This window comes from Notamacropus eugenii, chromosome 5 (genome assembly GCF_028372415.1).
Source record: "Notamacropus eugenii isolate mMacEug1 chromosome 5, mMacEug1.pri_v2, whole genome shotgun sequence".
NCBI lineage: Eukaryota > Metazoa > Chordata > Mammalia > Diprotodontia > Macropodidae > Notamacropus > Notamacropus eugenii.
Genome location: NC_092876.1, coordinates 135,242,669 through 135,266,960, shown reverse-complemented (window position 1 = coordinate 135,266,960; position 24,292 = coordinate 135,242,669). Strand labels below are relative to the sequence as shown.

The following is a 24,292-nucleotide window of genomic DNA, read 5'->3' as shown; positions in this document are numbered from 1 at the left end:
TATGATCCACTCTGAGGTGGCTCCTAAGCAGCTCTAACTATCACCTATGTTTGCACCACTTATTCTGTGAGAAAAACAATAATATTGTGAGCAGTGTCAAACTCACCTGATCTTTGTGGGAGGGGAGCTTTGTGGGAGTAGGAGGGATGGGAAGGAAAGGAAATATCAATGAATCTTATAAATATGTAGGTAATTTTAAAAAAGGAGGCTTTTAGCATTAAAGATAAGACATAGGAAGCTGGCATAAAGTGGCAGGATATATGGAATGAATATGCTAGTCTCCACATGATTCCTTTGACATGTAACAAAGCAAGATAACATGTAATCCTTCCAGCTTAATGTTTAAAATGGCAATGAAATACGGCAGTACCCATCCACAATCAACTAGGTTGCGTTCAATGTTTGATCAGTAAATTGTTTACAAATCCTGACTTTGATTAAAATTGGTTTTGTCTCTCCTAGCATAGATCCTTCCTGGAGGATATTATAGAAAAATATTCATTGAAAAACTGCAATGGAAGGAGAAATTTGCTGCCCCAGTGTGAAGCTGCTATTCAGATACTCACCGGGGGTCAGCTACGCCCACTGTGTGCCTTCTCATTGAAAGGTACCGGACCAGGGCTTCAGGAGATGGTTCCTCACCTTCATCACTGTCCAAGTTCATTGTCCCATCCGTCTGAAGCAGGAAGGAGAATCAAATTGAAAGAGCAAAAGACTTGGTATACACCCTTCTTCTTACAAAGACACATACAATAATTATTCAAATTGGTTGCTGAGTACTTACTTTGAGCCACATACTGTGCTAGGTCTGGAGATAACAAACATTTACATACAAGATACAGAAGTAGTGAAGGAAAGAACAGTGGGTGGAGGAGGGACTGGGAAAAACATCTTGCTAGAAGGTGGGATTTGAACTGAGTCCTGAAGGAGGCAATGGAAGTCAGGGGCAGGGTATCTTCTATTTGGTCCTTGTGATAACAGGGAGACTGGAGTTTACAGAACAGGATGATGACAAGGTCAGATGTGTGCTTTAGTAAAATCAATTTGGCAGCTGAATGGAGGATGGACTGGAATGGGGAACAGGCCAACTAAAGGGCTGCAGCAGCAGTCCAGCTGTGAGGTGATGAGGGCTATGTCAGAGGGGTATCTCTGTGAGTGGAGAGAAAGGGACAAATGCAGTGGAATGACAAGATCTGACAGCAGACTGGGTATGTGGGGGACAAACATGAGGGAGGAGGTGAGGATGATGCTGAGATTATAAGCCTATGTGACTGGAAGGATGGTGTTACCCTCGATAACAAGAAAATTTGGAAGAATGAAGGATTTTGGAGTGAAAGGGAATGAATTCTGTTTTGGATATACTGAGTTTGAGATCATATGGGACAGCCTGTTCAAGATATCCAAAAGGCAGTCGGTGATGTGGAACTCTAAGCTCAGGAGAGACTAGGGTTAGGTACCTATCTATAGCTTTAAAGATCTGTCTCTTGCCTCTCTCAGAATCATTTGCCAAGAAATTATAATTGAACCCATGGGAGCTGACGAGATTACTAAGCGAGATGCTAAAGAGCAAGTTTATTAAGCTTTATTGTGTCATGGACAACTATGGAAGTCTGCTGAAGCCTAGGACCCTGTTCTCAGAACCATGCTTTTAAATGACTGATGGAAATACTAAATTTCAATTAGAGGTAAGTGAAAATAAAGACATGATTTTTTTTCCCATTCAAGTTCAAGGACTCCAGGTTAAGAATGCCTGATATAGAGGAAGAAGAAGACCCAGGACAGAGCACTGGAGCACACAAATACTTAGCGTCCATTAGCTAAATGAAGATCCAAGGAAGTCAAAGAGGTAGGAGGAGAATTGGAAAAAGGGCAGTGCCATGAAAACATAGAGCAGTGCTTTAGAGTCAAGGGAAATGGTGTGAAAGACAGCAGGTTAAGTCAAGAAGGATAAGGACCGAGAAAAATACATTGCATTTGTCAATTAGAACAATGGTGTCAAACTCAAATTGAAATGGTTTCCTGAGGGCTCCATAATGATTTTGAAAACCACAAATTAACATTATCTGTATTGAATTGTCTTCTTATTTGTGAGCTGTACTTGGAATTGTCTTGGCAGCATATGACATCTTTGAATGAAAAGATCACCGATAACTTTGGAGAGATTGAATTTAAGAGAAAGAGAGATTTAGTGGAGGCATCTAGTGTAGAGAGCTTTCTCGAGTTTAGCCAAGAGCAGACAAAAATTACAATATTTAGCTAGCTGGGATAGTTACATCAATTGAGGGTTTGGGGGGCTTCATTTTTTTTAAGGATGGGGGAAGCACTGGCATGGTTGTAGGCAGCAGAAAGGTTCTAATATATAGGGAAATATTAACAATTGGAGTGGGGGGATGGGAGAGGCAGCAGTCTGATGGTGAAGACTGAAGACAGTATAGAATCAAGAGTACAGGTAGAGAAGGATTTGTCTTGGCCAGGAGAATAGGTACCTCTTCATGTGAGCTAGGGGAAGCCAAGAAATGGTGGGGAAAAGATATTAGAGTGAGGAAAGACGAGGAGGAGGGAAGAAGAGGGAACTCTCAGCAAATGATTGCTATTTTTTCAGTGACATCTAGGATGAGGTCCCCAGGTGAGAAGATAGGGGTAAGAGGTACCATGGAGGCTTGAGAAGATCTGAAAGAGTCAGTGTTGTGAATGGGATGACGAATTAATTAGAGGGGTATAAAAAGATATCCTTGCTGCTGTGAGGACCCAGCTTAAACTATGTAACATAAATCAGTAATGGACCTAGTTACTGTAGTTTCATAATGTGCTCCAGCTCTGTTAACAAGTGAACAGTACTAAAAGAAATGGAATAAAATTACAAAATATTCCTTACAAAAATCAATGAAATCTTAAATAACTGAAGAGGCATGAATGGATCATGATAGATCCATGCCAATATAATAAAAATGACAATGCCATTGACCTTTATTTACTGTTGATTATCCTCTCCTCTCTGGGTGTTCTTGATACTATATTCTAGTTTTCTTCCCCTCTTAGCTGACTTTGTAGGCTCATCATCATACTCTCTAACACTGGGTGTTCCCCAAGATTCTATCTTGATCCCTCATTTCTTCTCCTTTTACACTCTTGGTAACCTCATCTTATCCCATGAATTTAACAGTCATCTATATGCAGATAATTCCCAGGTATACAGACAGATAACAATAATGCCCATCTCTATGTCTAAAGAAATATTTATGTCTATAGATCTATGTCTATTATCTGGGAGTTATCTACACAGATAGCTATCTACATATCTACCTACATATCTGGTCAGACATTTCTCCCATAAGCATCACTGTCTGCTTACTAGACATTTCACACTGAATGTTTCCAAGACATAAAGACATAAATCATCTGAACTCATCTTTCCCCTAAAGCCTCCCCCTCTTCCATATTTCACTATTTCTCCAATAGTACAACCAGCCTTTCTAGCACTGAATTAATCCCAGCATTAATTCTCAACTCTTCATTTGCTCTTATCACATATATTCAATTAGATGCCAAATCCTGCAGTTTCTACTTCCACAGTATCTCTTATATCTACCTCCTTTTATCCATTCACACTTTCATTTAGGCCCTCATCACTTATTTAGGGGTGAGGAGCCTGCAGTCTCAAGGTCATATATGGTCTTCTAGGTCCTTGGGTGTGGTCTTTTGACTGAGTCCAAGTTTTGCAGAACAAATCGTTTTATTAAGGGGATTTGTTCCATGAAGTTTGGATTCAGAGAAAGGGCCACACTTGAGATCCCAGAGGGCCACATGTGGCCACAAGGTCACAGATTCCCCACTCCTGATTTATCTCCTCATATACTCCAACTGGTCTTCTAATTGACCCCTTGCTTCATGTATTTCACCACTCCAGTTCAACCTATGCACTACGGCCAAAGTAATTTTCCATTAGTTTATATCAGGCCATGTGACTCTCCTGTTCAACTAACTCCAGAGGTTTCTTATTGCCTCGAGATCAAATACTCTCTTTTCTTTTTAGTTTTAAGGCCCCAGCAACTTGACTTCAACCTACCAGTCTCCTTATGCCTCTTTGTCCTCTTTGATCCAAGATAATGGCCATCTATGCATTCCTTCTTCATGGCTCACTGTCTCCTCTCTCTGTTCCTCTCCATGCCTCTGACTCACTGGACCCTTCTCTTGCTTTTCAGATGCAGCTCAGGCACTAATTTCTGCATGGAGCTTTTCCTGACCCCACTACCTGCTTGTGCCTCCCTCCCTTTCACATCAGCATGGATCAGCTACTTTCTTTATATTTGTATTGATTAACTTTATAATTATGCTGTCTATATTTTTATACATACCTGCTGCCTCTCCTATAAACTCACTGCAAATAGACTATGACTAGCACAGTGCCTGGCACACAACAGGTGCTTTATAAAGATTTGTTGATTGACTGACAGGTAGATATATACTATCTATTGAGTCACTAGTAGATGGTAAGGCTTCTTGTAGAAGCTAAGATTTGTGTGGCTACTGAAATATTTTTGGAGAAATGTGGTAAGGGCCTGAGCTGGGGTAGTGGGTGCATGAGTGAAGAGAAGGGAACATGTACATGCTATGTCATAAAAGTAGAAGTGACAACCCTTAACAATGATTTAGTTATATACGGTGACTGCAAATGCAGTTGTCAAGGATGACACTGAGGTTGTGGTCCTGGTGTCTTGGAGGTTAGGGAAACACTGGACAGTAATAGGGATGCAGGCAAGATGGGAGGGTTTGGAAAGAAGGATGATAATTTCTGCATTGAACATGTTGACTCTGAGCTGTCCACAGGGCATCAAGTTCAAAATGTCTAATCAGCAGCTGGTCAAGAGAAAGGTAAGGATAGGTTATATAAACCTGAGAATCATCTGCATAGTGATAATGACAGAGTCCTTGAAAGCTAACGAGATCACGAAGTGAGATGATATAGAGTGAAAAGGGACGATAGTGCAGGACACAGTCCTGGATAATACCCTCAGTTAGCGGGCATAAATTATGAAGAAGCAGTCAGAAAGATAGGGAGAGAGGAGAAGACAGTGCCACAAAAACCCAAATAGAAGAGAGCATCCAGGAGAAGGTGATCGGCATCATTAAATCCTGCTGAGAGATGAAGAAGGCTCAGGACTGAGAAGACCATGGACTCTTCCCATTAAGAGATCAATGTTAATTTTGGAGAGGAATAATTTTGGAAGTTTCAAGTGAATACTGAGATCAGAAGCCAGAATGCAGAGGGTTTATAAGTGAGAAGGTAGGAATTGGAAGCACCTAATGTAGGTGACTTTCCCAAGGAGTTTCAATTGAAGAGGAGACACAGATGATGATATATTAACACATAATTGGAGAAGCTATGAATTGGTCCACCCATTCTGCAAATCATTCAGGACCCATACTTACAAGTTCCTAAATTGTGCATATCCTTTTGACTTACTATACCCAAGAGAGATCAATTATAGAAGAAAAGGAACCAGGTGTAGAAAAATATTTATAACACTTTTTATGAGAGCAACTAACTGGAGACAAAGTGAGTACTTAACAATGGGAGAATGGCTGAAATAAGTCATGGTATACATATGTAGTGGAATATTTTCTTTCTGTAAGAAATGATGAAAGGGACAGATTCAGAGAAACCTAGGATAACTTATATGCCTGGATGCAGAAAGAAATGGACAGAACCAGGAGAATAATTTATCCAATGACAACTATACTATCACAAGGCAAAACAACTTTGAAAGACTTAACTCAAGAGGAAGAATCAGGACCTGGAGTCAGAAAGATCTGGGTTCGAATCCCACCTTAGATACTTGAAGAGCTATGTGACCCTAGGCAAGTCACATGATTTCTCTGTACTTTTCCCATCTTTAAAATGAGCGGGTTGAATGAGATCCCATCTGGCTCTAAATCTTGATCCTATGACTAACAAATGCAGTGATCAAACATGACACCAGAAGGTTGATGATGTAAGCACACCTCCCACCTCTTGAAAGAATAAATGTACAAAATGAGACATACCTTTGCAGACATAACCAAAGTGAATATGTTTTGCTTAACAATATATATGCAGTAAAAGGGAAGGCTCTTGCTTCTAGAGGGAGAGTTATAGGATGAGGGGAAAATAAAAAAAGAAAATAAGACAAGAACACAAATGGAATACTTTAAAAATATTCAGAAGAGAACAGAAGGAAGTCCAAAAAGGAGGTAGTAGTGTTGGTACTATTGTGTTAAATTTAATATATACTTTACAGTGAAAGACTAGGAGCAACAGTGATTCAGGATTTCACTATACAATCCTTTTTTCCTGTTCTTTTTTTGTATATAGAAATGCCCATGTTGGCTGATGTTTGTTAAGTTAATAATTTTTTTTTAAAAAAAGAAAATTTGGAATAAAAAGAAAATGTATAGGGTTGAGGAGGGTTCCTGCTGGAGTCTGCCAGGGATAGCTACTTGCCTCCACAATTTGGTTCTCCGGGTTGATAAGCTGCACCTGGGGAACGTTGATGCTTACAGTAGTACCTGTTTGTTCCGCCTAGAAAATAGGTGACACACATTTGATTGCACACACATACCCAAGTGTGCACACACAACATAATCAGTGGAGGAAAAGAATCTATCTTTCCTAAAGATTTCATTACCATGTCTAACTCTCTTGCTACGCAAAACCTAGAAGCTAGAAACTACTGAAAGGAAATTATCTTTAGGAGAAGGATCCCTCTCAATCATATTGAAAACACTATCTTGTAACCAAATATAATGTTGGCTGCCTATCCTTTAACCCTCCTCCTTCAAAAGGGCACTAGATCTTCTCTTGACTATGAAAAGGAGGAGATGGTCTATGGCTTGGGGGGGGTGCAAGTGGAAGAAAGGGGAGAGGTAGGACAAGGGTAGAAAAAAAGGCCTAATTGATTATAGCTGATTGTATCTCTTCTGGCTTAGCCCCCATCTACATTTAGGCAGAAAGGGCCTAACCTTACTCTTGGGATTGGTGGTGCCTATTCTGAATTAAGGACACTAAGGCTGCTGCTCACCGGGATAGTGGCTGGTGCTGGGAAGGTCATGGTCCGAGGTACACTGGGAGGTGCTCCAATACGCAGGTTCTTATGTCTCTTAAGCCGATCACACAGTAGGCTATAGATGGCGCTGTAGTGATCATAGGCATCTGTCCTTAATGACTGCCAAGAGAACAGAAAAAGGCCCGATAAAATAACATGTCATTGTTTAAACTCTTTCAATAGCAACACCGAAGTCCAAAATCCTCTGGGTAGCAAAAAGAAGAGGATGTAAACCATGTACCTCACCCCATTCTCTCATCCCTGTAGTTACCTGTAGTGTTCGCTCCTTGTCCAGTCCCATTTCCACCATGGCCAACAAAACATCTTCATTCAGAGGCTCCATTTGTCTTTCGACCTTCAGATGCTGGCATTCAGTTATTAACTGCAAGACATACAGAAAGGTAAGTTACAAATCTTAAATTGTGCAGGCAAGCACTCTGAACAAGAGTGCCCTTCATGCCACTTGATAGCCAAATTCGCTAGTTGACATGTCTGCCAAGGATAATGATGAAATGAGACACCACTGCAAATAAAAGTTTCCAGCTGTGGACAGTTTGTCCTGTGCTCTATTTTTTTTTTTTTTGACAAGAGTGCTGAGAATGTTTATGTATTAACCATTTTGACTGAAATGATAGAAATAAAGGGAAGATGGACTCAGTGAACTCAAAGAAGAGGCTGTATACCCCACCCCATGTGCCAGGGAAGGAGAATTAGGAGTTTAATGTAGCGAGCAATAAATCCTACACTTCGGCAGCCCTGCTGTCTGAATGTCCTCTACTATCCCATTTTGCCAGCTCTACTTTGCTCTCCCAATATTACACAATAGCTTAATTCCACTTCCTACCTTTTCAGGTCATGACCTGATTACAAAAACATAGCGAGGAAACTGCAGCCACCCTTAGGCAGATGGTGCAGAGCTCACCCTGTCAAAATTGGGATCAGTCTCTCCCAGCTTCATCCATTTGTGTTTGCAGATCTGCTCCATCGAGAGGCGCTTACTTGGGTCTAACACTAGCATGTGGCGGATCAAGTGCTCACATTCTGCAAGACAGAAACAGCAGGCTATTCATTTTTTGGTCAGGGGGAAAAATTCCAAAGAATTGAGGGCTGTAGTAAATTTCAATTTATGAATTTGCCAAGGTCCTTTGCTTTTCCACTTACTCCAGGGGCTTCTGCCATTTCACTGCTTATTCAATCAAAGGGGTGAAATTCAAATTAGTCAATTTGGTTACTTAGTAGTATTTTCATTAAAAGCCCATCTAAGGAGGCTGAAAGCTACTAGCTACAATCTGTTTAGGTAACAATCTTCAGATATTTCATTTCTTCATGCTTTCTTTGGCCCCATTCAATCCAGACAATGGAAGGCTGAGTGTCCTCCAAGATCTCTGGTCTCTTAACATTTCTCAAAATATTCAGTCTTTTCCTCATATACATAATTGTTTTGAACAGTATCAAACTTTTGGCCCAGGAATTTATTAGCTTTTCAGGGTATGTTAATCTTAAAACCCAGGGAATTAAAAGGTTTATGATGGCATACTGCAGAGCAAACATGCAAGGACAGAGAGAGGCAGTGAATTAACACCCAAGCTACAGAATACTTCCCCGGTACTCATGAATACTCTAAGTATTCCAATGAATAGCCACTAGAAACTGTGTAGCATGCAGAGGCAGACAGACATCCTGACTCTTTAGGATACTGTATTATAAATCCTGTATCAGTAGATAGAAGACTGACTTAAGAATCTGAGTTCGAATTCTAGCTCTACCTCTCACTTTCTGAGTGAACCTAAGCAAGTCCCAATGTCTATAGGCCTGAGTTTTTTCATATACATAACATCCACACACACACACACACACACACACACACAATCTCTCTCACAAGGATTATTGTGAGAATCTCATTTAATACAATTCATTTGTTCACTGTCTGGTATTGTAAAATGAAAAAGCACATGAAAGCTACACTTAATAAACAAATAGCACCATTTCATTAAAATAAGCTGGCCCTCTATTTTCTTAGAAACAAAACCTCCAATCTTACATGGACACACACATACTCACATGGCCCCTACCCTAATGCAGGCCCTCATCACCTTTCACCTGGATTACTGTAACAGTAATGACTGTTCTCTTGGCCTCCAGGCTCTCTTTATCCAGTTCACTCTATGCCATGATGCCAAAGTAATTTTCCTTAAGTGCACATTTGATCCCTCCATTCAATCAACTTCAGTGGTTTCTTAATGTCTCTGTTTAGTTTTTAAAACTCCACGCAACCTGGTTCCAACTTATCTTTCCAGTCTCAATGAACAGTACTCCTCCTCCTGTACTCAGCAATTCAGGCAAACTGGCCTCTCTGTTCCTCGTTCATGGAACTCTATCTTCTAGCAAATGAGAAAATATTTATAAAAGCCTTTAGCACAGTGCCTGGCACATAATAAGCACTCTATGAAAGCTGATTCCTTTCCTTCTTCTTTGCATAGGCTGGCCCCCAATTCCTTCCTTACCTCTGTCTCATATAGCCCCTTTCTTCCCTAAAGATGCAGCTCAGGCACCATCTTCCACATAAAGTCTTATCCCCCAATTGCCAGCACCCTCCCTCCCAAACTACTTTGCCCTTATCTATTTTATATATATTCCAATTTATTAATCTTATCCTTATGCTGTACAAATTTTCATACGTACGTGCTATTTCTCCCATTAGAATATAAGCTCACAGTCAGCAGAGATTGTTTCTTTCTTTGTATCTGTACCCTCACCCCACCCACCCTGGTGTCTCTAGCACAGTGCCTAATTGACTGAACCCCTTTGCTTGGTAGTCAAAGTCCCCCATAACCTAGTCACAGGCTGCTTTTCCAGGGTTCTTACACAACATCCTCCTTTCTACAACTCTATTGTCCAGTCAGACCAGCCTCCTTGCACATCCTCATTCATGAAATTCCATTCTTTCTCAGCACAGGCTGTCCCCAGGGCTTGGAACACCCTCCCTCGTGAACCCCGGCCCTTAGAATCTTTAGGCAGACTTACTTCAAATCTCAGCTCAAGTGCCACCTTCTTCAGGTAGTCTTTCATAATCTTCTCGGACGTTAGTGCCACACACATCCACCTGATACTTATTTCACATTTACTTAATGTGTACATACATATTAAACACATATAGTACTTCCTCAGACAGAATGGCAGGTCCCTGAGGGAAGGAGCTGCTTTATTTTTGTCTTTGCAAGTCCATGCTTGGCACATAACAGGAATTTGATGACTGTTGATTGTCTTTTATTTTTGAGATGAAATCATCTATGCAGTTTAATCTCTTCTCATAATGCATTACAAACAACTTATACAATGTATACAATTATCTTCAAAAGAATGAAAAATGATATTACCTCTCATTTTTCACTTACTCTAACCTTAAATAATAAAAAAATTTTTTTAAAATCCCACAAAGCTTTATTACACTGACTGCATACCAGCCATTTGAAACCTGCCCTTGCTCTGTGATGTAAAATATAGTTTTGGTCACTAGGGCTGTTGTTCCTACATTCCTACAGAATACAGTAACTATCTTTTCCTGCAACGTTAAGCTTTTATTCCCACTTTATTATGTTTCTGGGCCAGCCAATTTAAAGCCCACAATTACAGCTTCTCTGTACACGGATGAGAAAAGCCACTGACAGGCACATCCTGGGGTCTGAAATTATCTGCGGGGAAAATACTGTATTTCATTCAGAAAGCCAAGAGAGCTAAAGATCACATATGTACTTTAAACCTCTAGATGGCACTCCTCTATTTTCTTTCAACTTCAGTCCAGAATTTAGCACCTCAATGCTAAACCTCACTAGCTGGGGAAGAGACCACTTTAGCAGAATGACCATATACAGACTAGTGGGTGGAAGGGAAATTTCCCAAGCAATAGCTCCGAAAAAATAAACACCACTACTCTCTTCATTTATAGCCTGTGACATATTCAATTTCAGGGACTCCCTATAAAGGGCAAGATCCTTTGTTTTATTCAACACTCAGCACATAAGTGATCAACATGAACTTAACACTTTTCCTAAGGAATAAGAAAACGAAATACAGTAGGATATGGAATAATGTCGATGTTACCATCAAAAAGTAAATGATCGTTATCAATTTATATTTTTTGAGTGTTTTAACAGTGTATGAATTTGATCTATATTTGAATGTACTTCTCTCATATGAAATATGGTTAAAAAGGAGAATAAACTATAGCCCAAAATGGAAATTCTCCTAAGAACAAAATCAACCTGTAAGATATTGAATACAAATAGGTGAAAAGAAACTGGAGTCTTGGATCAAGGAGAAGAAAACATCAACTTTTCCAGATGCTAAGAAGTGGCGCCCATACTTGCTCCCTCCCTGAGGGCAGGGCAGGGCCTCGATGATGAATAAAAATGAAAAGCTCTGGGCTCCTCCACAGGAACATGCTCTCGGAGTGAGGGCCAGAGTAGCAGTCCCCCTTCAGAGAGCTGCTTTCCTCCGTTCTATGTGAGATGCCAAGCCGTCTCTGTAGAGAAAATCACCATGGCTCCAATGAAACCCAATATACCAGAGCAGACTGTTAACAAGAGGATGTTCCCTCTGCACCCTGCCTCAATGTTCTGACAAGCATCTGGATGGTTGGGGAGAGAGCTGCCTTGCATGCAGTGCCTTTAAAGCTGGAGAGATTCCTTGGATAAGAATCAAAGGTGGAAGGAGGGCTAGGTAGATAAGGGTTTGGGGGATCTAAGATCCTGATTGTTGTTTCCTTATGAACTTTAGGGTATTTAGCCTGGAAAAGGAGAAATCTGGAGAGAGAAAGGAGGGAATAGGAAAAGGGGTCTTAAAAACCCAGACCAGTGACTTTAGTGGTGTGGGGAGCAGCCTGCATTAATACATACGAGCAAGATAGCTGTTGTAGCTACAAATGACAGCTCAGTTTTAGAGTCTCCGCGTGTACTGAGAAGTCATCAGCTAGTATGTGCCAGAGGCAGGACTTGAATCCTGTTTTTCCTAATTCCCAAGGTGACCTTCTATCCAGTATACCACACTGCCTTCAAATTCAATGAAGACGATAATGTAAAATATAGTGATAGTTCCTAATTTCCACAAGCAGGGGGATAATTGTTCTAAGAGCTTCCTGAGGGTAAACCTGTCACATGAGAAATAGCCAGAAGATGTCATGATGTTTAGCCTCATAAAGAAAAGGAGGCAAGAAAAGTCATGAGAGCTATCTTCAAATATTTGAAGGGCTGTCGTGTACAAGTAGAGAATGTATTCTGAGTTGCTCCTGAGGGCAAAACTGGGACAAATAAATAGAATTTATAGGAAGAAAGGTTTTGACTCAATATGAAGGAACTTTCTGATGAGTGAATCTAATAATGGAACCTCATAAATTATTAAATGGAAATGCTCAATGATTTTGAGCTAAAGGCTAAATGATTTTCATGGATAATATAGAGGATAGTCCTATATTAAGTGGGCAGTAAGATTAAGTACCCTCTAAGGTTCTGTCCAAACCTTAAGTTTCTAAGTTTGTACGTCAGAAGAGGCTATGAAGGGATTATCCTCTGACTAAATATAGGTCAGACAATCATCTACCTATCTTAGAAGGTTTCTTAGAGGCACAAGACTGGACTGGATGACCTTGATGTCCCCTGGAGGAGTTAGAATTCTTTGACTAGACTTATTGCTGTTGTGCATCGAAGGAATTTGTGAGCAGCACTTCCATCTGATAAAATGTCCGCATGTGGTCACAGTATGACAGTTATCATGTGGTGAACTGAAACAACCTTTGGCAATGAAAAACATCTCTCCAAAAACATCCCCTTCACATGCTAAAGGAAACAGAGCTGGGGAAAAACACAAAAGGGAAGAGAAACAAGCCAGGAAGGATTCTGGAAAAAGTAATTCAAAATCTATCGATAGGCTTGTAGAGGACCACTATTTTTGGTGGCAGCTATAAGATTCAATTCCATTCAATTCTGCAAGTCTTTATTAAGCACCTACTATGCTGGGTACTAGGGACTGAAATGCAAAACTGAAGTCATTCCTGCTCTTCCAGGATTTACACTGTACTGCTAGAATGTGCCTAAAATAAGAATATACAAAGTTACTCTGATTCTTGGTCTTCCTTTGAGACTGCTTCTTGGCTACTCTGTGAAGTCTTTCCCTACTTGCTCCAGCTGCCAGTGCTTTCTTCTTTCTCAAATTATCCCTTACTATACTTAGTGTACACTTTGTAATTTCTTCCTAAGAATATAAAACTCTTTTGTATACTCAGCAACCAGAGTCCTAATAAATTCTTGTTTACCTACTGCAGGGACAAGGTCCCTATATAATGGTCCCACAAACCAGATTTGGAGTTGGGAGACGTAGGTCTCCCAATGGGAAAGCCAAAGATGCCTCATTCTTTGACACTAACTAGAAGTGTGGCAGGCAAATTAATTAAACTTTTTGGTATTCAGTTTCTGCCCCTGTAAAATGAGTGTGCTGTGTTCTATGACTGCTAAGGTCTCTTCTAGTTTCAAGATCCTAGAGAATAAAATATGGACTGGGTAAGCTGATGGTCACAGGTAGCTATGAAAAGTCTAGCTACAAGGTAGGTGAATAATGGAGCTAAAAATCACAGTGACAAGACAAACAGGATTCTGTTGGGCTAGCGAGTCATCTGGGGAGAAATACACATGCTCAGAAGAAAACAGACTGGCTTATGTAGTCTGATTACTGAAAGAGTGATGAAGGAAGTAATGGAAGACTAGAAACAGTAGGTTTTCCCCCTGAAAAAGAACAAGGAAAAGGGGATAGTGGAAACTTGGGAAATCCAACCCCAAGGTTCCCAAAGCTGATTCCTATGATGGTGTGAGAGGCCAACTGTCCCTCAGACCTTTTATGTCCTGCCAACTAATGGGACCTGGCATAGAAGCTATTTCTAGCTCTGTGGGTAGAGGGAGTGGCCTTGGAAGAAATAGAGTCATAGATTCTTTCAGGCCACATGAAACTACTCAGGGCTGAGGGAAGCACCAGGCATCTGTTTGTCAGAAGGAATGAAAGGGGAGGCAAGTAAGAGAGCAAATTCAAACTTCTTACTTGGAAGAAGGGTGAAGACAAGCTTCTCAAGAGCCCTCCCCAGTAACTACCAGATTTATTAAAAAATGATTCCAGAGAGCTCAGCTCAAGACTTTTACATTTATATTTTTAATAAACTTCCTAGCAATGTTGTTCTCTTCAAAGTGGTTCAGACTTCAAAGAGGGCTCATCTGAAAAAACACATAGAAGGAAACAGAAAGAAAGTGGCTAATAAATCTCTAAAACATCTGTTCCTATGGAAAATGAGTTATTGTTTATAAAACAAAAAAAAGAAGTCTAAATAGCATTAAAATTTTAAATGATAAGAATAAGCATATTTAATTATTGACTACTTCTCTATTCTCAATTCACTCTAAAGCCTAGGTACGGGCAAGGAAAAAATAAGACAACATAATATCTTGATAAATAAAAGAGAACAGTCAAATTTGTCTTGGATGATGAACTTAGGACAGGGAGGAGGGTCCTGTTATGCAGTTTACCTGTCATAATAAGTGTGATCATGTTTGATTTTTGTAGGTATCCAGGCAAAATCAAAGAAATATTATTTACAGATGGAGTTTCATTACCATAAAGCCCAAATAATTCCCTACATTCTTTAGTTGTACTGGCTGTCATTTGAAACAATGGCGACTATTGACTGGGGCCTTAAAATCTTTCTACCATTCAAAAATTTATGTAATAAAAATATTTTAGATTTGACCATCATACAGAAAATCTTCCAAGTCGAAGCTGAAAGATTCATTACTCCAAGTAATAAACAATACAACAAAATATCATTGTAACAGAAAATTCTGGATGGTATCTTATAATTTGTGTAAAGGAGCTTGACCTTTATTTAGTCTTAAAATGTTCTGACATGCTGGCAAGTGAAATGTGAGTATATTATTTATATGCACTCTTGTCTCTGTATTAAGAACATATGATTACTTTGTTTAGATGACAGTACAGTGACCACATGGAAGAGGTCTGACTTTAACAGATGGCTGACGTCAATAGCTCACTTTTACTGGATGTGCAACTGAGGGTTCCACTAAAGGCCATTCCCAGCCCTCTTGTCCCACAGGCATAGAATAAGACTAGGTACTGAAGCAGGTCACACTTCCTAGCTCTGTCCAAACCTCTTTTCATATAACGCCTACTACCTTGGTCAGAACTACCTCTGTTTCTTTGTAATTTACTTTTAATTCCTTCAGCAATGACAGCTCTACCAAAAGATAATTGTGGGAATATTTTGATTGTGGAAGTTATCAGGGCATTTTTTTTTAAAGCCTGCCTTCCTTGTAAATGGTTTTTATATTTGGAAAAGATAGTCAACATCAAAGAGGAACTTTGATGCAAGTGAGTGTTGACACTGAATAAAGTCTAAACACAAACACAAAACCCTACAATGTAAAAACTCACCATCATTATATTTTGTTCTCAAATTCTTGCAAGGAAAAAGAAAAATCCAAATCAAGTACACATTAAGGTAAAAAAAAAAAAATCTATCAGGACAGTTCCCAACATTAAACAGATAAGATGGGCCTTGATTTAATTTTAAGACCCAACACTTCTGTTTTCCACCAATGCATACATAGCCAGACCTTTTTGGAATAGAATATTAAAAAAAAAACCCACAAAAAAAAAAAAAACCTTTCTGATGAATTTGGTAGACAGGCATAGCAGAATAGAAAATCCTTGGGGAGTTAGTTCAGGAGCTTTTGGCAAATAAGGATGTGGCTGAGGACAAAAGTTCCTGTTAAACTCCAAACAATTCAAACTGAAACTACATTCCAAACCCCAACTACCCCACACACACCCTAGCCACCAATATTTTCATGTGGAAGCCAGTGAGGGGTAAATTGCTTAGCCCAGCAATCTCTACTTATTTGAAAATTGAAACCTGTTCCTTGTAGGTTTCTATGTTTTCAATCAATTCCACTCTGTGATCCCAGCAGTGAGAATTCTTAAACTGAGAAGGCTAGAATTCCTACAGTCCTCTTCTTGGAAAGACCCTCGTCCTACTAGAACATAGTCTGATCACTATACCCCTCCCTGATACTCAAAGCAAACATCTTCATGTTCTCATTTGAAGGTTTTTTCCTTAGTTCTATTCAAGTTATGGCAGTAGAGTAAAATCTAGGTTAAAGATTCAGTCCAGAAGGTATACAGGGCTAACCACCTAGCTCTACCTTTTTGCCATGTAAAAGAATCCAGTAATGTGAGGGGAGAGACAATTTTTCCCTAGTTGTTTCCTAAAACAATCTTCCTTATTTTTCTGAGCTGAGAATGGCAAAATCAAAAGACAGAAGGATCAAAGACACAGGATTCTCTGTACTTCCCTTCTCCTTTCCTTTATTCTCTTAGTTCTTGTCAACTCTTTAATGGGATATTTCTTTAGAATAAAGGTAACACCCTGCAGTAGAGAATTCTGAGGCCATGCTTACCCATGACCATCTAGCTCTGTGGGCAACACTGTGGCTTGATTCAATGGGGCTGGATAGGGAATGATGCATCCTTTATTTGTGATTCTTTGGTCATAACTGCTTTCACTGGGCAGGATTTATAGCCTCTGACTCCTCTTCTAGGTGCAGAACATACACTAAAAGTCAAGAGAACTGGTGTGAAAACTCCATGTAGCAGACATCTAATGTCCTTTTCTATTCTAAAATTCTATGACTAAGTAGTAACCTCCATTTAATATGTAAGATTAAAGGGATGACAATTTGATTTTTCCCAGTTCTTGCTAAAGAAAGTGATTTTAGCTATGAAGAATGCTGTGGTTCCTAGTGAATGGACAAATCAAAGCTGAGTTGTTTTCCTCTAAGTGGAGGCTTTCTGGCTGTACGACATTCTGCACTGTGCAGTCTCCAAAAGCATTATATAAGGCTAAGTCTTGCATTCCCAGTAATAAAATGCTTACGTAGCATTAGAATTAATTAAGTCACAATGAATTCTAATCAATAAAGACTCAATAATACTGTCCACAAGAGATCTCTATGCACTCTCAGGCATTACAGTTTTTCACTGTAAATTAATTTTCCTTTAGCTAAATGGCTGCCTTCACTATATTTGCTTACAGGTGGTTCTCTGGGCAAAGAAACAAGCCAGGGCTTTCAGAAGCAGGCTTCTGATGGTTCCTTTCATGTATCATTAGTGAGTTTAATGCTCAAGAAAAAATATGCTCACATAAGCAACTGAGAAAGCTTCCTTGCTATTCTGTGAAACTGTATAACTGGTTATTCTAATGTTGATCTCATGCAGAAACTTCAGCTAATACCAAATTTTGATATGTAATTCCCTGACAGATCTGGGTCCAATGGGGGTACTTTAAGGACTATAAAACAAAAACAGAAATGGAACGAGATCACCACACTATTTTATTTGGGGGCCCAAAGTCAAATTTATAACCAAAAAATACCTTTCTAAACTCATTTACTTGGCACTATAACATATATAATATAAAGGAATTAATCATTAGTATGAAATTATACCCATATAATACTTAAGTCTGTTAAACTAATCCTGCAACAGGTAGTAGTATTACTGAGGGAAAAGAGCCTTGGACTAAAAGTCTAAATCTGTAGGTTCATGTATTGCCTCTGTCATAAACTCTTTGGGATTCACTTTCTTTGCAAGTAAAATGAGGGCTTAGCTTAAACTAGTACTAGATGACTTCTAAGGTACTTTCCAGCTCAATGTATAGATTAGTCAGTCAGTCATTAAATGTCTTTGACTATGTATCAGCCACTATGCTAAGAGCTGAGTTATTATAGAATTAAATTATCAGTAAAACTTCACTGCCAAACAATCTAGATTAATTCTGTCAATTAAAAGTACAGTTTCTGCTTTACACTGAGTCTGGTGTAAGCCTTCAAGAAGCGAAGGGTGGTGTAATAATTCATTTTTCAAGAAATATTTACTGAAACCTACTACTATTATTAATATTATGAAGTAACACATTTATATAATGATTTACAGCTTATTTCCGCTCTCACAGATGTAGGTACTGTCTTCAATGGTGTAGACTACCACCTCTCCTTTTCCTCTTATACATGACACTTGTTCATGTTTTCCTATAAGTCGTCCAAAGAGGTCTTCCCAATATAATGGAGACCTTCCTGACATCAAATGAACACCGGTGAAGGACGTGTTTCGTCCATTTGACAAACCTGGCTCTCACTACGTAACCAATCCAACTTCTTTTCTTAAGATACACTTCTTTGATGCTAACCTTTACAACACCTATCTTCCCCCATGCTTCCATCAGCATGCTTCCTTACCAGTTCTTTGAAATCCTGGCTGGTCATTGTGTTGAAAAGAATTCTTCAGTCTCTCAAAGTTGCTTTTCTTTATGTTATTGCATAAATTGCTCTACTTCTTCCCTTCATTTTACTCTGCATCAGTTCATATAAGTGTTCCCAGGGTCCTCTGAAAATCGCTTTTGGTCATTTCTTACAGCACAATAATATTCCATTATAATCATATACTATCATTTGTTAAGCTGTTGTCTGATAGTTTGGAAACTGCTTCATTTTGGGTCCCTGTAAAGCTGAAGTTTTGTTTTGCTTTCGACTACTTTCTCCTTGGTATCATTCTCCCTCATAATACACCCTAGCACCATCTTACTTATTGTTTTTCTGTTGAGTATTTCTGCATCAAATTCTGTGTGTGTGTGTGTGTGTGTTCAATTTCCCTTTGTCCAATTCAAATGAAAGCAAAGTTCATCTGAGGCCTAATTCTTCTGCTCCTTTTGTAAATTTTTCTTCTCATACACACAAATTATAATAGAAAGCCCTTTTGCCCACTAGTGGATTTCTTTCTCCCTCCTTTTCTCCCCCTTCTTAAAAATATCAGAAGAGAACTAGCCCACACCCCAGGTCTTCTGTTTGTCTCATTTAATTCTTTTAATGTCTTTATAAGATATTTTCTGAAGAGACATTTATTTCTTTTTCCCCAATTAGAATGTTAGGTCTTTATCATCATATAGCCCCTTCCAATTGCTCAAGTTTGGGGTGATCCTATTTATATTCCAACTCTTCCTTCCTAGCTACTCAGAAGTATTTTTTCTTTGACAAAGAGGCTTTAGAGTATGGGTGGGGAACCTGTGGCCTCAAGGCCACATGTGGCCCTCTAGGTCCTCAAGTGCAGCCCTTTGAATGAATCCAAACTTCACAAATAAATCCTCTTCTCCGGAGTGTGGCTATGACATTCCTGGAACTTTTCATTTCAGAGTTTCTTTAAACTGGTGGATTCTCTTGGTTTTTTACTTCACCCTTTGGTTCTAACAGGTTTGAGCAGTTTTCACTTACAATTTCATAAAATATAATGTCCAGCTTTTTTTAAAAATATATTTTCTAACAGTCCAAATAGTCTTAAATTGTTATTTTCTGGTCAGTTGTTTTTGATAGCAGATTTTCACTCATCTTTTAAAGTTGATTTTGTCTAACAGGAATTAATGATAATGGCTGTTCACATCACTATTTTCTCCCTTAGCCCAAAAGGTAGAAAACTTTACCAACTCCTTGGAAAGTCCTCATATTCTTAAGTTCATGGTTCTAGAGCTGGGCCTCAGCAGTCACTGAATTCAGTCTCCTCATTTAAAGATGAGGAAACTGAGGCACAGAGAAAGTGAATAACTTACCAAGGATCACATAGCTAATAAGTACCTACCTTCATCAAGACACCCCTTACACACACATAGCACAGGGACTGAACCTGTGATTCATTGCTATCGGAAGCTATCACTGAGGAATTTCCTCCAGCAATTCAGGTCTACACCTTCTGTGCAACTTAAAGGTCTTAGGCACTTGCCTAGAACAAGAGGTCAAGTGATATGCCCAGAGTTATGCATTGAGCACGTTTAAGAAACAATAACTTGACCTTGGGACATCTTAGCTTAAAGAATGGCTTTCTATCTACTCCTCCATAAAACCCACTCTGGCTCGAAGAGTTTAATATTCTATCATATTTTTGGCTCATTCATTGCTGTACATGCAATTTCTTCCACTGTGGTATAGGCTCCTTTATGGTAAGAATTATATCTTCCCCCTCCCTCCTGTTCCCACCATCAATTCTCTGCGTGAATGTAGTAGGGCCTAATTAATAAATACTCATTCATCAGATCACAGGCTTGGAAGTGAAAAGGACCTTAGAGGTCAGCTAGTCCAACTTGCTCATTTATAGAGTAAAAAACTTGCCCAAGATCAATCACATAGGCAGTAAGTGGTAGAGCTAGGATTTGAACCCACATCCTCTAACTTAAAATTCAGCATTCTTTCCACCACATCACAAAGCCTGCTGGCTTGTCTTACTGGTGTTAAGTTGTGGATGTTACCACAATAATTCTCTTCCTAAAACACTTTCCTCACAACTATTTTTTCATCATAGTAACTGTATGAAAAAGGTAATATAATCATTATTAATCTGCATTTAAAAAACAAAGTGAGGCTCAGCCAAGTACTCAGAGCTAATAAACATCAAAACCAAGTGTCTTGACAAGAAGATTTCAGTACTACAAAAAAAGATAAACCTAGCTCAGATTTGTGACACTGAACCTGAAAAAGGAACTCAAGTAGTATGACACAGTGGAGAAAGTTCTGGGCTTAAAATCAGCAAAACCTAGGTCCAAATCCCACTTTTGATTTGTGACAAGTCACTTATCCTCTAATAGCCTTAGTTCCCTCATTTGTAAAATGGAGATACATGTAATATCCAACTCATGAGGTTATTGTGTGGCTCAGATGAAATAATGTAAAAGATTCTGCACATTTTAAAATATTAGATACATGATGGCTATTATTATAGTCACATTATGTCCAGCAGTACCACAGAATTTAAAAAAAAACCAAACCATCAAGATTTTGAATTAACCCTCTCAATATCCTCTGCATCAAGTGAACTGTCTGGACAATTCTGGGTACAATCTTGCTTCAAAACAGAATGTAGTCAATTACCTCCAGATCTTTAGGACTGCTACAAACATATAAGGAACACCTATAGTACTTAAATATAGTACTAATTGAGGGAAAGAATGAATAACCTAATCCTTTCATCTTTCATTCAATTGTCCTTCCGATGTCTTTTCCATGAATGACTTGGAATTCAATTAATGATTTCAGGCAATACTAACTCATCTATATTGCTGACAGCAGGTAAAAATCACTCTTCAAGTCTTCAAAAGTTTATTTTTCAAGTTTGCATGCTTTTCTGTTCACTATGTATGTACTGAAGCTTTTGTTCCAATTAACTACGTATGAAATAACTCCTCTATCATAAAAGAGCAACTATATCGGTTACTATTCCCAACTATCACAAAACACTCAATCATGCAGAAAACATTTATAGTATAATAGGAATCTGAAAGGACCCATGATTGTGAATCCATATTTTACATATTTAAAAACTTGTTATGAAGAACATAGTTAGGAGTTGTCAAAAATCCAATACCAAGCATACTGACTGTATGATCAATGAACAGTTGGAAGTTAGAAGAGCAAGATGAGACAGCCTTTTATAAGACATTCTAGAAGGCTTTAGCTTATCAAGTCTTTCACCTGAACAAGACATGTTTTTTGACAAAAATGTTTATGAACAATGCAAACATTTAGTTCCCTCTAAATGAAAGGAATGCAGTGTTCACCTTGACTCACAGACAGGGAGATCAACTGCACAATTATTCAGTCACTTCACCAAGATAAACCATTAAGGATGAATTCTAGCGACTGGTCAGACCAGAATGATTTATTAGATGAGCATGTTTTAAGTTGAGGAACTGAAGGCACCTTTGACTTATGAGTGAAGGTCTACAGCAAGGATTCTTTACCTGGGGTGTACAGATAAATTTCAGCAGTGTCCATGAATGTGCATGGGAAAACAATTACATCTTTATTTTAGCATAATTGGTTTTCTTTGTAATTCTATGTATTTTGTACATTTAAAAAGATTCTTCTGAGAAGGAACTATAGTCTTCACCAGAATGCCAAGAGTCTTTGATACAGAAACAATCAAAAAGCCCCGGTCCACAAGGTCAGTGAAGTATCAGGATGAAGGAATTCTCACAGTATCCTGTTATTCTGGCATCATATGTTTCTTCTGCCTAAGGAGCCTCAGCTGTTCCAAATGTAGCAGAATATATAAGTTCCAGATACAATGGATCAGCAGGCTTTGGACAAAAGCAAAACTCACTCCAAGAAAACTGGGGGCTGTGTTACTTTTTCCTTTGTACTGCCAATGTCTCACACATAGAAGGTACATTTACCAGATGGAATTAAGTTTAGAGTCATGTAACATAAATATTTATCACATGCGATCTTGTAGTGTAGATACCTGTGCACATGATAGTGAGCAGGGGGCACAGTGGAGAGAACACAGGACTTGAGAGCAAAAAAGACCTGAGTGAATCCAGCCTCACATACTTCCAAGCTAGGTGACCCTGGACAAGTCACATAACCTCTCTCAACTTCATTTTCCTCATCTGTGAAACGAGGACAATAAGAGCACCGAGCTCACAGGTTTATTGTGTGGATCAAATGGGTTAACATACGTAAACTGCTCTGTAAACCTTAAAGTACAATATACAGTAAATGCTAGCTACTACACAACTCTATATCCTTCACAACACATTGCACACAAAACAGGTGCTTGGTTAATGTTTCTCAAATGAGACAGAGGACAAAAAATCCAATTAAAATTTGGAAATAAGCCAAGAAGAATGGGAAAAATTCTAGATGCCTATATAGGGAATGACCCTAACCAAAGTAATTCACCACTCTATCTCACTGTTACATCCTTTCTTTTCAGGCATAAAGTAGCTCAAGAAAGAGATGACAGCATAATTCATGCAGGATATTACAGAGACCAAAGAAATAGAGAAAAAGTTGTTCTTTTATGCTCTGTCTCTATAAATATCCTTGAAAGCTACTGACCCCTAATGATCTTAAGAGGTGAGGGCAATCAGACCTGCCTCGCCTTTCACACAAGAATCAAAATAGGAAAGCTATTCTTTCTTTGTTCAGCAAAGATCCACATCTTTCAGTCATTATCTCCAGGGAAATGGCATTTCATTAAAAGTGAAATACGGCTAATTTTTTTGTACTTATTCCCACAGAGGCTACATACATGTCTGGACCTTTGTGTCTGAGCCAATAGGTATGGATATGTACTTTGTCTCTTCTCCGTTAAAATGAACACGTTATTCAACAGAACTGAAAACATCACTCACTAAAACTCCTCTGGAGCATTCCCATTTTAATGTAAAGATAGACAGTAAAGTGCCTTAGATTCCAGTCACTTTTTTCAGTCTGTAAAACCTTCCAAAAGATCTTTACTTTACTGTCCACTCATTCAAAACTTTTATTTATTTATCTGCTTATTTGTTTATTCTTTTGAGTAGAGAGTGGGAAGAAGTAGGAAGCTAAGAAACCCCAGATTTCCACAGTAGTTATAAGTGGAAAACTAAGATATAAAATTAGCTGTCACCCTCAGCTTCAAGTCTCAGTGAATAGCAGTTCTGACCTGAGTCACTCTAAGTATGAAGAGAGTCATGTAGCTGACAGCAAATAAACCAGCAACCTAGGGTCTGAGGAGAGTTTCCTGTCCACTCGGCCCCACTGCCAGGTTCTCAGTGCTAGTAAAAGGTATCTGTGCTATGTGCCGCCAATTCACTTACCCGTGGACATGAAAAATGGAATTCGGAACTTTCCACTCAGCACCCGAGCCCGAAGATTCTGTAAGGTGCTACCATCAAATGGCAGGGCCCCACAGACAAGCACATAGAGGACTACTCCAAGGCTCTGCATCCCAAACAAAGAATATACATCATTAGCCCACAAGAAAAGAAATGAAATATATCAATATAATGTGAGCATGAAAATAATAGTCATATACATGACAATGGAACAATTTCTTGGAGAAATAAAACTGTTACTATTGGTCTGTACCAAGACTGAATTTTCAGAATATGGAACTCTCCTTCACTGATGTGTTTTCATTTCAATGTAATACTCCAAATATTTTTCTAGCTATTACCCTCCTCAAGTATGGAGTATGGCAACAAAAGGAAGAATTCTTTGTTCTAGGCAGAGCAACCACTTGAACAAATTAGAACTTGTGGTATTTATGTAATTTTAAGGGAATTTCCATATGGT

At 38.9% G+C, this 24,292-nt stretch overlaps 1 protein-coding gene across 4 annotated transcripts in view; it reads right to left on the bottom strand.

Moving 5' to 3' along the window:
* Window positions 1-24,292, bottom strand: part of SIK3 (SIK family kinase 3) — a 284,867-nt gene that overhangs the window by 34,563 nt on the left and 226,012 nt on the right. For all 4 annotated transcript variants that reach the window (XM_072611006.1, XM_072611008.1, XM_072611007.1 and 1 more), the window contains exons 6-11: window positions 23,815-23,938; window positions 8,005-8,123; window positions 7,354-7,464; window positions 7,059-7,202; window positions 6,482-6,559; window positions 567-676 (exon numbers count right to left, since the gene is read on the bottom strand). In XM_072611006.1, the coding sequence (XP_072467107.1) occupies window positions 567-676; window positions 6,482-6,559; window positions 7,059-7,202; window positions 7,354-7,464; window positions 8,005-8,123; window positions 23,815-23,938 (686 nt within the window). The remainder of the gene's footprint in view (window positions 1-566; window positions 677-6,481; window positions 6,560-7,058; window positions 7,203-7,353; window positions 7,465-8,004; window positions 8,124-23,814; window positions 23,939-24,292) is intronic.